The sequence below is a fragment of the Mesoplodon mirus genome (assembly GCF_964341445.2).
Source record: "Mesoplodon mirus genome assembly, chromosome: 15".
NCBI classification, from domain to species: Eukaryota; Metazoa; Chordata; class Mammalia; order Artiodactyla; family Ziphiidae; genus Mesoplodon; species Mesoplodon mirus.
In genome coordinates, this window is record NC_138991.1 from 51542756 (window position 1) to 51555165 (window position 12410).

Consider the following 12410-nt stretch of genomic DNA (forward strand, 5'->3'; position numbering starts at 1 on the left):
AAGCGGGACTGTAGTGATGCTGTTTGGCTTTGCTCAGTGTAAGTGAGAGAGGCACAAAGACCCAGGTTGGGTTTCTGGTGCCTCAAATCCCTGCCAACGTCTTAGGCAGCAAGAGTGAGGCAATGGTGAGGGCACAGCGCTGGGAGTCGGGATACTTGAGTTCAACTCCATGCTGGTATGAGACCCTTTCCTGCTAGAAGGTAAATTCCATGAGAGTGAGGATTTTGTCTTGTTCTCCTCTAGAAGGGTGCCTGGCACATGCTTGGCACTAAGTGAATATTTGTTGAATGACTGGCTGACCGAATGAATGATCTGGGGACATCATTTACTTCAACTATGGGCCTTAGTCTTCCTACCAATAAATTGGGTATTAAAATGACTACCCTAGTTTCCTTGAAGGACAGCCATAATGTGATCATGGACTCATGAAAGGGCTTGGGGGAAAAGGTGTAAAGGACTATGACACGATGAGACACATTCACTGTTATCTCTGTCCCTGGCTGTCAGGAGACACCATTTCAGATGCTACAAAGAAAGGGCCAAGGCCCATCCATGCCAGGCCTCTCTGCCATCCCCAACTTTTCTCTGGCTGCATCAAACCAGCCTAGAAGGAAGCCCCCAAATGATCACTCAGATTTTCATTTCCCTTTTGCACAAGGGTAGGGGGAGGATATACTACCTTGCATTGTCCCGGCCGTGTGACTTCAAGAAATTCATATCTCGGTATCGGGAGAGAAATGCCACCAGCTGGTCATTTGTCCTGTGGAAGCAAACCGAGAGGAAAGTCAGGGTCCTCCAGAAATCATGGAGACTTTGTGTCCTGGCTCCCTTCTTTGTCACAGAAACCAGGTCCTCTCCTTCTTTCACACCATGCAGGTAGGTAAGGCATCTTCTTTCATGTGTCGCCATCATTGAGCTTACCACAGTATGCTAAGATGGACTGTTTGTCTCTTACATACTCCATATGCTGTGAACTCCTTGAGAATAAGCATAGTACCTTATTTGTTTTGGAACCTCCAGTGCCCAACACTGGGCTTGGCAAACAGTAAGGCATCAGTGAATACGTCAATGCCAGATACAGAGTAACCTCAGGGCCTTTGCACTTGCCGTGCCTGGGAAATTCTACCCCATATCTTTCCATGTCTGCTCTTGTCATCCAGGTCTCCTTTCAAATGTCACCTCTTCAGAGAAGCTTTTCTTTTTCTTTTTTTTTTTTTTTTTTTTTGCTGCCCAACCTAAAGTAGCACCTGCCTCCCCCCACCCCCATCACATCACTGTATTTACAGCATGAGCTCATCACCATCTGAAAGAGCCATATTTGCTTACATTAGGATGTAAGCTCCGTGAGGACAGAACTTAATGAAACTCACTCATCACTGGCACATACTAGGAGGTACATTAATGTTTGTTGGATGAATGGATGACTCAAGGTGAGATGAGTTTAAACTGACTCCTTCAAATGACGCCTTCAAATTGAGGAATGAATGAGTCAATGAATGAATGAATGAATCCATAACCCCCAGGCTGACTGAGAGAGCTTTAAGAAATACGAAGTGCGATGCAAACGGGTGACAGTGTTCCCGGCACTGTTATCCCAGATTTATCGCCATCAATCTCAGCACTTGCACTGTAGTCACAGCTAATCGGCTTGTGCATACAGCTGTGACAGTACTTTAAAAGGCAGTCACACGGGGTCTCCATCTGCCAGAAACGCGGTTGCCTCTTACGCTGAATAAACCCAAACAGGTAAATGGTGCTGAAGTGACAGCTCCTTTATCATCTGGCTTCTCTGCTCAGGGATTTTTACTTAGAAGGAAAGGGTCGACCATTGTTTCAAATTGGGAGAAACGGTGAAGGCACATCTCTGGGAAGAGAAAGGAGGCTAGACTTTGGGGGGCAGGTGGGTGCCTAAGAAAGCGATGCCTGTGCTCTAGAAGCAGAAAGGGCTGGGGACAGATCCCAGCTCCACTCCTGACCCAGCTGTGTGTCCTACGGTAAGTCATTCAACCTGAGTGGTGGCCTTCACCTGGCTGCCCTTTACACAGTAGGTATACATACTGATGCATAACTGGGTGGACTTAAAGGGCATTCAGTAGGTGCACAATAAATGCGAGCTGCTCTGCTCTTGGCCTCCCACCACCCGGTCAGGGCCGCCCTCACCCCTCACCCCTCACCCCGTCCTTCAGTTCCCTGCATCACCTGCGGTCGCGCCACTCCAAGCCCCTGCTCTCTGGTTGGACAACTGTTGTTGACCAACTCATAATTTCAGCGGAGGGGGACAGAGAAGTTAACGGATGCTGCAGTGGAAACGAGCACTGCCGACATCCCGTACTAGTTTACAGAAATCAACACCACTTCAAAACCTGCCGTTCTAGTGGCCGCAGATGCCAGAAAAACCCCGTGTGCCTACAGCGAGGTAAACCCGCCCAGGCACAAACACAGAAGGCTTAGTCCTGCGGATGCGCACAGAGGCGAACCCCAGGGACGCAGGCAAAAGGCCAAGTCCACGTGTCCGTGCGTACGTGGAGCATCTCCGCAAACAGGCGACGTAAAGCCCACGCGTGCTTCCCTCCCAGTTACGGGTTGCTGTGGGCAGAGGGCCTCTTGAAGTCGCTGGAGAGGTGGAAACTAAACCAGCCTGCGAAGGAAATGAAAGCAATCTCTTTCCAAACCATAGAGGCCCGTTCCATCTCCGCGTCTTAGTAGTTCCTGTTTACCAACCCCCTCTCTACTCTCTGCGACAGTTCATTATTGTCCTCCTGATGAATACCGGGACAAGTTAACCTCTGAATGGGTCCCTGGCAGCAGGAATAATAAAGAGGGGCCTCTGAGCGGCCTCAGAGCGGCAGGATTGAAGGGGCCGGGCCGGGGCTCCTAGGCCCCCTCTCACGAAGCCTCAGGCCTCCCAGGGTCAGCGGCTGAGGCTCCATTTAGCAGCCCCAGAAAGCGCTTTTCAGGGCCCCGAGCTGGGGCCATTGTCACATTTACCGCTTCACTGCGTCCCCATCTGACGGGGATGAATAGGCATTTAGCGAATTTACTTAGCGATACTTCCACATGAAATCGTCTCAAAAGATGACATCTTAGGGGAGGGAGCGCAGACAGGGAGGGGGCTGCGGATTCCAGGCCCAGAGCTTGTGGGTAAAGCGATTTTCAAAGCACAGCGCTGGGTCCTGGCTGGGCTGGACACGGAGGGGACCCTGCCTCCCCCTCCCTGGGTGAGGAGCCTGCCCCGTGAGCTAAAACCTGTCCCCCCAGCCCTTCTGCAGGGGCAGACAATTCGGCTGAGGACCAGGTTTCCCTATGGGGCTTTCCGATGCCTGTTGGTAATTGCCTACATAATATTTAGTTCCCTCTGGATAATTAACAGCTTGTGATCTGTTGTCATTTTACCCAGTTCCCTGCTCTCTCCCACTCTCTCCCCCTCACACGCATTTCTCACTCCTTTCTGGTGGAGTCATTTGCCAAGTGAATTCCACAGCTCATCACTTGTGTCTGTCTCCTCCACAATTTCCTTCCACTTTTTGTGGAAATTATCAGAAGACACGTCTATGCCAGTTCCTCCGATTCATGGTGGGCCTCTGGGACCCATCACTGTGGCCTTTGGAGCCACTGGGACATCTTTATGGGAATATGTAAGTAAATAAATATTACAGTAAATAATTTGTTTTAATAAATACATTTATTTTAATGTAAATAAACTTCTTGGAACCATGTGCGAAGCTCGGTTAGAAGGAAATACATGAATAGTAAAATGAGCTCCCGAAGCACCACCATTATGAAATGTCCACCATGCCCTAAGCCCCAGGGCAGACTTTTGCTACAATTTATTGCATTTAATAATCACAAAGGTCTCTAAAATGCGAGTTTCATTCCCATTTTACAGATGGGCAACTGAAACTCAGAGAAAACACCCATTTAGTGAACAGTGCAGAACTAGGATTGGAACCTGGTTCCAAATGCAAAGCTCGTGTTCTTTGCTACTAGATGGCTTCTACAAATGAATGGATGGATGGATGAATGAATGAATGAATGAATGAGTGCATGAATTCCATCCCAGGTACAAGAGAAAACACACATGTGTTCCACTGCCTCCTTATTCAGAGCCTGGTCTTGGGAGCAGCAGCATTAGCCCACTGCTATTAGACACGCCCTACCTCAGGCTCCACCCAAGACATACTGAGTTAAAATTTGCCTTTTAACAAGACTCCCAGGGCATGTGTGTGCCCTTTAAAGTTTAGGAAGTGCTGCTTCGAGCCAAGCATGAATATTGGTAGTTAATTCTCTTCCTCTTCATCTTCTCCCCACGGTCTCTTCCTGAGAGCCCAGACTTCAGGCAGGTTACTTTCATCTCAATAAGCCTCAGGTGTTGGGAGTATTAAATAAAATAATGCATGTAAGACCCGTGCAGTAGCACCCAGCCCACAGTAAGCCCTTGATAAAGGTTAACTGCTATTTAATAGTATTATTATTGCCATAGTGAGCATCAGAAGCTTAAGACATTTTGAACTGAGGACAGCAGTATAAAGACCCAACCGGATTTGAACTTGGAAAGCTCCCTGTGCGTCATACCCACGAATTTTCTGCAGAGCATGGTTTGGGAGATGCTCCACAGAAGGGAACCTGTCTACAGCCTCCCAGCTGGCGTCACAGTTATGAACTGGCTCCCAGAGGACCACCACACTGCTGTGTGTGTCAGATACGCATGTAGCTCTGGGCATGAAGACACTCAGGAAGAAGGGGGAGAGCTCTTAGGTCCTCGGGTGCCCAGAAGTCCAGTCACAGCCCAGCCTGTCTGCAGGCAGCGAGTGGCAGGGCAAGGAGCGATGGGACCTGCTCAGTCCCACTTGGAAGGAGCCCATCACAGAGCCAACTGCCCTCCTCTGGGTCCCTCCTGCCCACCCCAATACCCCTTCCCTGATACAGGATGCTAAGACGCTGCCAAAGGTGTTCCTGGCTGATGGCGAGGCTGATGGCGCTAAAGCAAAGTTCAGCAAAGAGTTGAGTGAATGTCAGGATTTCAAACCCCTGATGCTGCCAGGTATGCCCAGACCCCAGAGGGCACCGGATTTAGCCCTCCTGGATGCAGTGGGTGGGCCATTTGTGGAGCAAAGTGTGTGTGAGAGGCAGTGGATGGAGGCCTGTGGAATCGGGCAAGCTGAGCATTGAGGCACCTTCAATCTGAGCTCAGAATATACTACAGTATTTCCCCAACTTCTTCCACTAGCGTATCATCTGTACAGTTATTTCCTATATATGTTCAATTTAAGTACCATCTTTGCATTACCCTGTGCAACAATATTTGTGGTAGCTGATGTACCCTTCTATTTTTCAAATTTTAAATGGTGGCAAAATACACATAAAATTTGCCATCTTGACCATCTTAAGTGTACAGTTTAGTTGTATTAAGAACATTCATATTGTTGTGCAACCATCACCACCATCCATCTCCAGAACTCTTTGCATCTTGCAAAACTGAAACTCTGAATCCGTTACACAACAACTCCCCACATCCCCCTGCCCCCGGCAACCATCCTTCTACTTTCCGTCTCTGAATATTCAGCGTAGTCAAACTCTAGGGACCTCACATAAGTGGGATCATACAGCATTTATCTTTATGTGACTGGCTTCTTTCACATGGCACAATGTCCTCAAGGTTCCTCCATGTGGTGGCATGGGTCAGAATTTCTATCCTTTATAAGGCTAAAAAATATTCCATCCTGACGTACCGTTTTTATGTCTTCTCCTATGACATGTGAAAAGCAATAATGATGCCTTGTCCATATTCCTCCTAAAGCAACTGGGCCACCAAAGGCATATGGAGAGTGGCCATCTGCCTCGGGGTGCCCAGGACTGAGGGGGTGCCCAGGACACAGAAGTCTTCATTTTAAAATCAGATGGTTCTGAGCACATGGATCTGCCACGGGATGTGTGACCCCAGGAGAAACGTCATCCTCCATCTTTCTACGATAAACCCGAGTACAGAAAACCACGATGGTGGGAAGGCCAACTGTAACCATCTCCTGTGCTTTTAAAATTATAACTATGAAACTCAGGCTACAGCAAGATCATGAAATTACAGCAGAGGCAACAACACCATCTAACACTTGAGTACCTACTATGTGGGGACACTATTTTAAGCACCTTGCACCTGTTAACTCACTTATTCCTCATGTCGACCCTATGAAGTAGATGCTGCAGTATTTATATCCATTTTTTATTACAGAAACGGGAATATGCATCTTCGTGGCTTTTAATTTTTTTATTTTTTTTTGTAGAACGCGGGCCTCTCACTGTTGTGGCCTCTCCCGTCACGGAGCACAGGCTCCGGACGCGCAGGCTCAGCGGCCATGGCTCAGGAGCCCAGCTGCTCTGCGGCATGTGGGATCCTCCCAGACCGGGCATGAACCTGTGTCCCCTGCATCGGCAGGCGGACTCTCAACCACTGCGCCACCAGGGAAGCCCCAGACTTCATCCTTTTAATGGCCACACAGCCTCCTGTGGAATGGGCACAGCCGATCCCCTAGTGATGGACATTTAGGTTGTTTCCTCATTCGCCTCCCTGCTTGCAGGTATTGCTCCTACGAACATCCTCGCACATTTATCTTTCCACATGTGGTATGATAGATTTTTGTAGGATTAAATTCCCAGATGTGGAAATGTTCATGCAAAGGATGCTTTTGAGTCTCTCTTTGCTTTCAGAAAGACTCATTACGTGGACTGAGGCTGCCCCAAGGGTCGAGGGCCTGGCGGGGGCTCACATCATTGCACAGGAACTGACCAGCTGGCTACCAGTGGTGTGGGCAGGGAGAAGGAAACTGTAAAGGGGATGGAGGGGGAGAGGCTGGTGGGCTTCTCCAGCAGGCTGGCCAGGTCTGAGCAGGGGCCTTCTGGCTTCCCCATGGTACCAACAGCCAGTGGGACCCAAATGAACCTTCTGTCAAGCAGCAAGGGGTGTGGGGGGCACGGCAGAGAACTATCCTCCTCAGTACTCGGGGCAGCTGTTCCAGCTGGTGCCCATCTGTCTGCTAATACCCCCGGGATTTTCAATCAGGCACCTTGGATGATACTTTTCAGGAGCCTGGCTAGAGTCATAAGGTGAGCAGGCATTGGGTCTAATTCCATTCTGTTCCTCCAGGACCCGGTACACAGTAGGTGCTCAACAGTGATTCAGCACAGCGCCCGCCCCATGGGACGGGCTCAGCCCCCGAGGGCGGAGAGCACAGGCATTCACTTCTACATCTGTGCCTTTGCCCAGCCCATTCCATCTGCCAGGAATGCTGCTCCCTGTGTCTGTGACCTGGGAGAGATATGGGGCAGAAAACAATAATAATGAGGGTAGAAAACATGCCTTTTGTTGCCTGCAAAGTGCTAAAGGCTCCTCCTTCTTTTAATTTCACAGTAACAACATCAAGCAGGTACTAGTTTATATGTGAATAAAGTGGGACACACAGATTTAACAGTTTGGCCAAAGTCTTAGAAGAGGTGGAGCTGAGATTTGGACCTCAGCACCCCAGGTCAAGAGTGCAGGCTCTTTTCAATCCTGCTTTCCTCGTGGTGAACAGGCTACAAAAATGTGCTTCATTTCTTTAGAAAGAGCCAGGAAACAAGCAGAGGAAACCGCAGCCACCTTCTGAAGCCTCCTACTTCCTTCCAAGGGGATTGTTGTGGAGCATATGTTGCACATAGGAGTTCATATAGATAAAGCCGTCTGTCCGGGGTGTGGGCCTTTCTGTGGTGCCGTCTATAATCTGACCCCAGCCACCTGATTCCTCTCACTGCACTCCATCTCACAAGTGGATTCAGACCCATTTTTCCATAAGGCTTATTTCTTTTTGGGTTGGGGAGAGACACTGCCATCACTGTCCTCGACTTTCCAGATGGTTCATGCTTGAGCCTTAACGAAGTCTTCTTATCTGCTAGGAAATCTCTCAGGAAGGCCAGAACTCCAGAACAACCAGAGGAAAGGCCAAGTTCAGGGCTCCCTGAAGAAGAGGCAAGAGCAAAGGCAACTGGAGATAAGAGAAGGCAACCCCTGATCCAAACGTGGTGGAAGCTCACAGCGAGACCCGAGTGCTAGGATACAGGGAAAGCTAGATGCTGTAATTCTTCCTGGACCCTGGGGGCATAATTACAGCCATAGTTGGGTACCTGAGGAAAAGTGAACTGGATAAAATGCAGCCCCACTAGACTCTAGACTCCACTCTAATCCATCCTTGGGGAAGCAGTTGTAAGATCTTCTAAAACGTAAGTCTGATCGTGCCTCCTCTTCTACTTAATATCCTTGGTGGCTCTCCATCCCCTGCAGGACAGTGTCCTAACTCCTTAGCAAGGCTAGAAAGTGGGTTGTCAGCTGGTTCTGCCTGTTCAGTCTTCGAGATTACTTGAAGTTCTCTAAACGTTCTGTGCCCTTTCATGACTTTAAGACTTGGCAAGTTCCGTCTGCTCTCCTGGGAAACATGATTTCCCAGTTTGATAGGTCAGATGCCAGACCCCTGGAACCTCAGTAGGTAAGGCAGTCATGGTACCTGTCCTCTAGTGGTGGGGACAGTGGGGAAGGCAGACAAACAGGGAGATTCTTGGGATAGGGGGCGAAACACCACGTGAACTAAAGCACAAAGCATTCTGGAGGCACCAGGGGACAGCTCTTCCCCTCCATACAGGCAGAGAGCAAACTAGATAACCACCTGGATAATAAAACCCAATTGCTTTTAATTGGATGCATCTTTTTGTTACTGGTGAAAATGACACAGAATTAAAACATGCTCACTGCATTTCTAGGAACTGGCAAACCATTTCTCAAAGCCTCAACGCTTTCACAGAACATTTGTAAAACACATTTTTCATTTTAAGCATACATCAGCCATTCTAAGAGGCAGTTTATGACTTTCCATCAGTGGGAACTCTAAACACGGCAGTCCTTCCTCCAGACGGCTGTAATGGAAAGGTAACTGACAAGAATCAGCACCCAGAGGCCGAGCCTGATACAAGAACACTACTGGAATCATGAATGAAGAACTGAATTGCCATTCAGCTGCACACGCACGCGTGTGTGTGAGTGTGAAGTCTGTTTGATTGTATTTTAATTCTCTGAAATCTGGTTGTCCTCATATGCCACGAGACATCTCAAATGAGCAGAACATTTGGTTAACTAAATTCTGCATCCCTTTACAACGACTGATTACAGCCAGTTATTTGATTTGGTTTTGAGGGGGACAAGACAAGCCCTCCTTTGGAGGACATCAAAAGACTGAATCTTAAAAGTAAATGCAATTTATGTGGGAAAGCCAAAACTTCGCTGAAATGAAAGCTGTTTTTAGAAAGGTGTTTGTAGAAGTTTCTCTCTGATCTTTGCCACTTTCTGGCTGTTTGATTTTAAGCAAGCTCGCTGAGTCTTAGTTTTCTAATCTGCAAAATAGGAATGACAATGCCCTCTGAGTTGCCTGTGTGTTGGGGGTATGGCACACACAGTACCTGGCCCATAGTAGGTGTTCAGTAAAAGGGAGCCTTCAGAAGGAAGTCCCTAGATCCTTTGCTTAGAAATGCTGGAGGGAAGGCATTCCCACTCCTTATCAATCTTCTATCAAGCTGTGACATTTTAACTCTTATATGCCTGTGTTCCCATTTATAAGTTATATATGTTCAGTTCCCTTGACTGTAAGCTACCTGAGGACGTGAACCTTGTCTGATTCGTCTCTCTTTCCCCACAGACCTGAAACAGGGCAGGTTCTAGCAGCCACATGCCTCTTCCTCTTTGGGTCCTCATGCCTGTTTTAGAGTGGCCCACAGAAACTGCTCTGCACACGTGTGCTGCATTCCAGAATGAAGTCCGTTCTGTACTGTCCCTTATGCTGGTGACACCTTTCCGGCACATTTGCCTGGTCAATTCCCGCCTGTTTTTGCAAGAATCGGCTCAGTGTCAGTTCAACTGGCAAGGGATAGAGTATAAATGAGTGTTAAACTAAACTGATCTGTATTGATAAGTTCAACTTTCCTTCTGTGTGTATGGCTAAGAACAGATATTTTACACCATTTCACATTCCCCTGGGTTCAAATGATGGCAATGACCTATGATCCATAACAAGTCACCAGACAAGTGTCCCCAGTGCACCAACACTGACACATCAGTATTTGAAGTGGTTAAACTAATACAGAGATGTAGGTTCAAGTTCTGGTTCCACCACTTATGAGCTGGTGGCCTTGGGCAGGTCATTTCATCTATTTGAAGCTCAATTTCCTCTTCTTTAAAACTGAGGATGGGGGCTTCCCTGGTGGCACAGTGGTTGAGAGTCCACCTGCCGATGCAGGGGACACGGGTTCGTGCCCCGGTCCGGGAAGGTCCCACATGCCGCGGAGCGGCTGGGCCCGTGAGCCACGGCCTCTGAGCCTGCGCGTCCGGAGCCTGTGCTCCGCAACGGGAGAGGCCACAACAGTGAGAGGCCCGCGTACCGCAAAAAAAAAAAAACAACCAAAAAACTGAGGATGATAACAATACTTACGCTTTATGGGGTGGCTATGAGGATTAAATGAAATAAGAGGGCATTAACTGTTGCTTGCAACTGAACAATCCTGGCTGATACGGAAACTGGTATCAGAAGTGGGGTAATGACTGGTGGGCAGGGGAGAGCAACAGGGATCACTCTAGGTTGAGTAGCTTAGCCCACAGAAGGCTGAAATGCTAGCTATCACTATCGTTGTTATTATTATTACTTCTCTAGGACTAATGTCTGCGTTCTGCTGGGGGTGGAATACAACAAGGATCTCCATCTCCCAGAACATCAGGGTTAGGTCAGTTCAGATTTCAGCCCTGGGGTGAGACTTAGCTCACAAGACAGCTGACTGTCCCTGAGCACCTTGGCAGCCTGCCAGGTTCACTAGCCTGTTCATATTGGAACAAGGTCAAGATGCAACACAGAAGAGAAGCCATACACTCCTCCACGGGGAAAAAAAAAATGCTGTAGCCACCCTTGCAAACCTCAAGCAGACACAGATTCTAGGCTCAAGAGAGATTCTGGAGGATCAGGACATGCTACACCCAGTGTATTCTTTTTTTTTTTTTTTTTTTTTGGCAGTACGCGGGCCTCTCACTGCTGTGGCTTCTCCCGTTGCGGAGCACAGGCTCCGGACGCGCAGGCTCAGCGGCCATAGCTCACGGGCCCAGCCGCTCTGCAGCATGTGTGATCTTCCCAGACTGGGGCACGAACCTGTGTCCCCTGCATTGGCAGGCGGACTCTCAACCACTGCACCACCAGGCAAGCCCGGATTCAGCTTTTTCAACTGGTATCACTGAGTTGTATGGACCCATTTCAATGGGGGTAATTTAAGCCCTGGTTTTATTTGACTCTCCATGAATTCATGCATCCTGCTAATTGGGTAAAGCCTATCCATTTACAGGCACTCCTTTAATGATGTGTTTACTAGGGGTAATGCCTTAGTCCCACTCCCCTTTTGTTCTTATAGTGACAGTGTTTCTTAAGAAAAAAAAGTTTAACAAATGTCATCTGGGACTATTCCTAAGACCTGTTCACACATGGCTATGCTGGAAAGGTGCTGGTACAAATTCACTGATCATTGACGAATTATTTGCAGTGCGAGGTCCTCGGTTTGGACTATTAAAGAGGACTGTATTGTAAATTGTAAAACAGGATGTATGTATGTTGCATGGGGGGGGAGTCATGTGTATTTTGTTCACGTCACTCTATCCCTGCTCATCCATTCAGCAGATATTTATGTTAGACCTACTGTGTGTCAGGTACTGTTCTAGATGCTGGAGACACAGCGGTGATGGACTGAGACCATGTCTCTGTCAGAACTTATCCCTGCTCCCGGGGCATCCACTGTATGTCCTGGATTAGCTTGCCTCCTGTGTATCGGGAATGGTACTAGTTATGTTCCATACTTGCAAGAATCAAGAACACGGTCACTCTGATGATCTGCTGTGTTCTGAGGTTCAGATGAGGAACCCCAGCTGAGAAAGCCTTGGCTGGCACCATGTCTGGCACAGAATAGTCGCTTAATATACACAGGGACAAAGGTTGAATGAAATCCCTGAGGCTGTGCAAGGTCCCTGAAATGGAATTACCAAACGTACATAGAATCCCTTTTACACCAAGGCAGACACCTGGGCAGGTCCAACTGAGATGAGTCCAACTGAGTGACAGCCAGATGTGCCACTGTCCTGCAGGGACATCACTCTGCGTTGGGTGACCGGGTTTGAAGCTTGCCTATTTCCTTCCTTGCTGTGTGATCTTGTAAGATCTTTACCCCTCTGAGCCTCCGTTTCCTTGTCTGAGTTGGGCAAAGACTTCATGAGATCATGTATGTGAAAGGCTCAGCCCAGAGCCTGGCACACAGTAAGTGCTTGATTATCCCAGAGCTCTTGTTGCCTGTTCCCTCTGAGGGAGGGGAAG

General features: G+C 48.4%; 1 protein-coding gene across 1 annotated transcript in view; it reads right to left on the reverse strand.

The window, feature by feature from the left end:
• XYLT1 (xylosyltransferase 1) overlaps positions 1-12410 on the reverse strand; it is a 306853-nt gene that overhangs the window by 45875 nt on the left and 248568 nt on the right. Inside the window, exon 6 of the mRNA XM_082645213.1 lies at positions 680-760. Within this exon, the coding sequence (XP_082501339.1) occupies positions 680-760 (81 nt within the window). The remainder of the gene's footprint in view (positions 1-679; positions 761-12410) is intronic.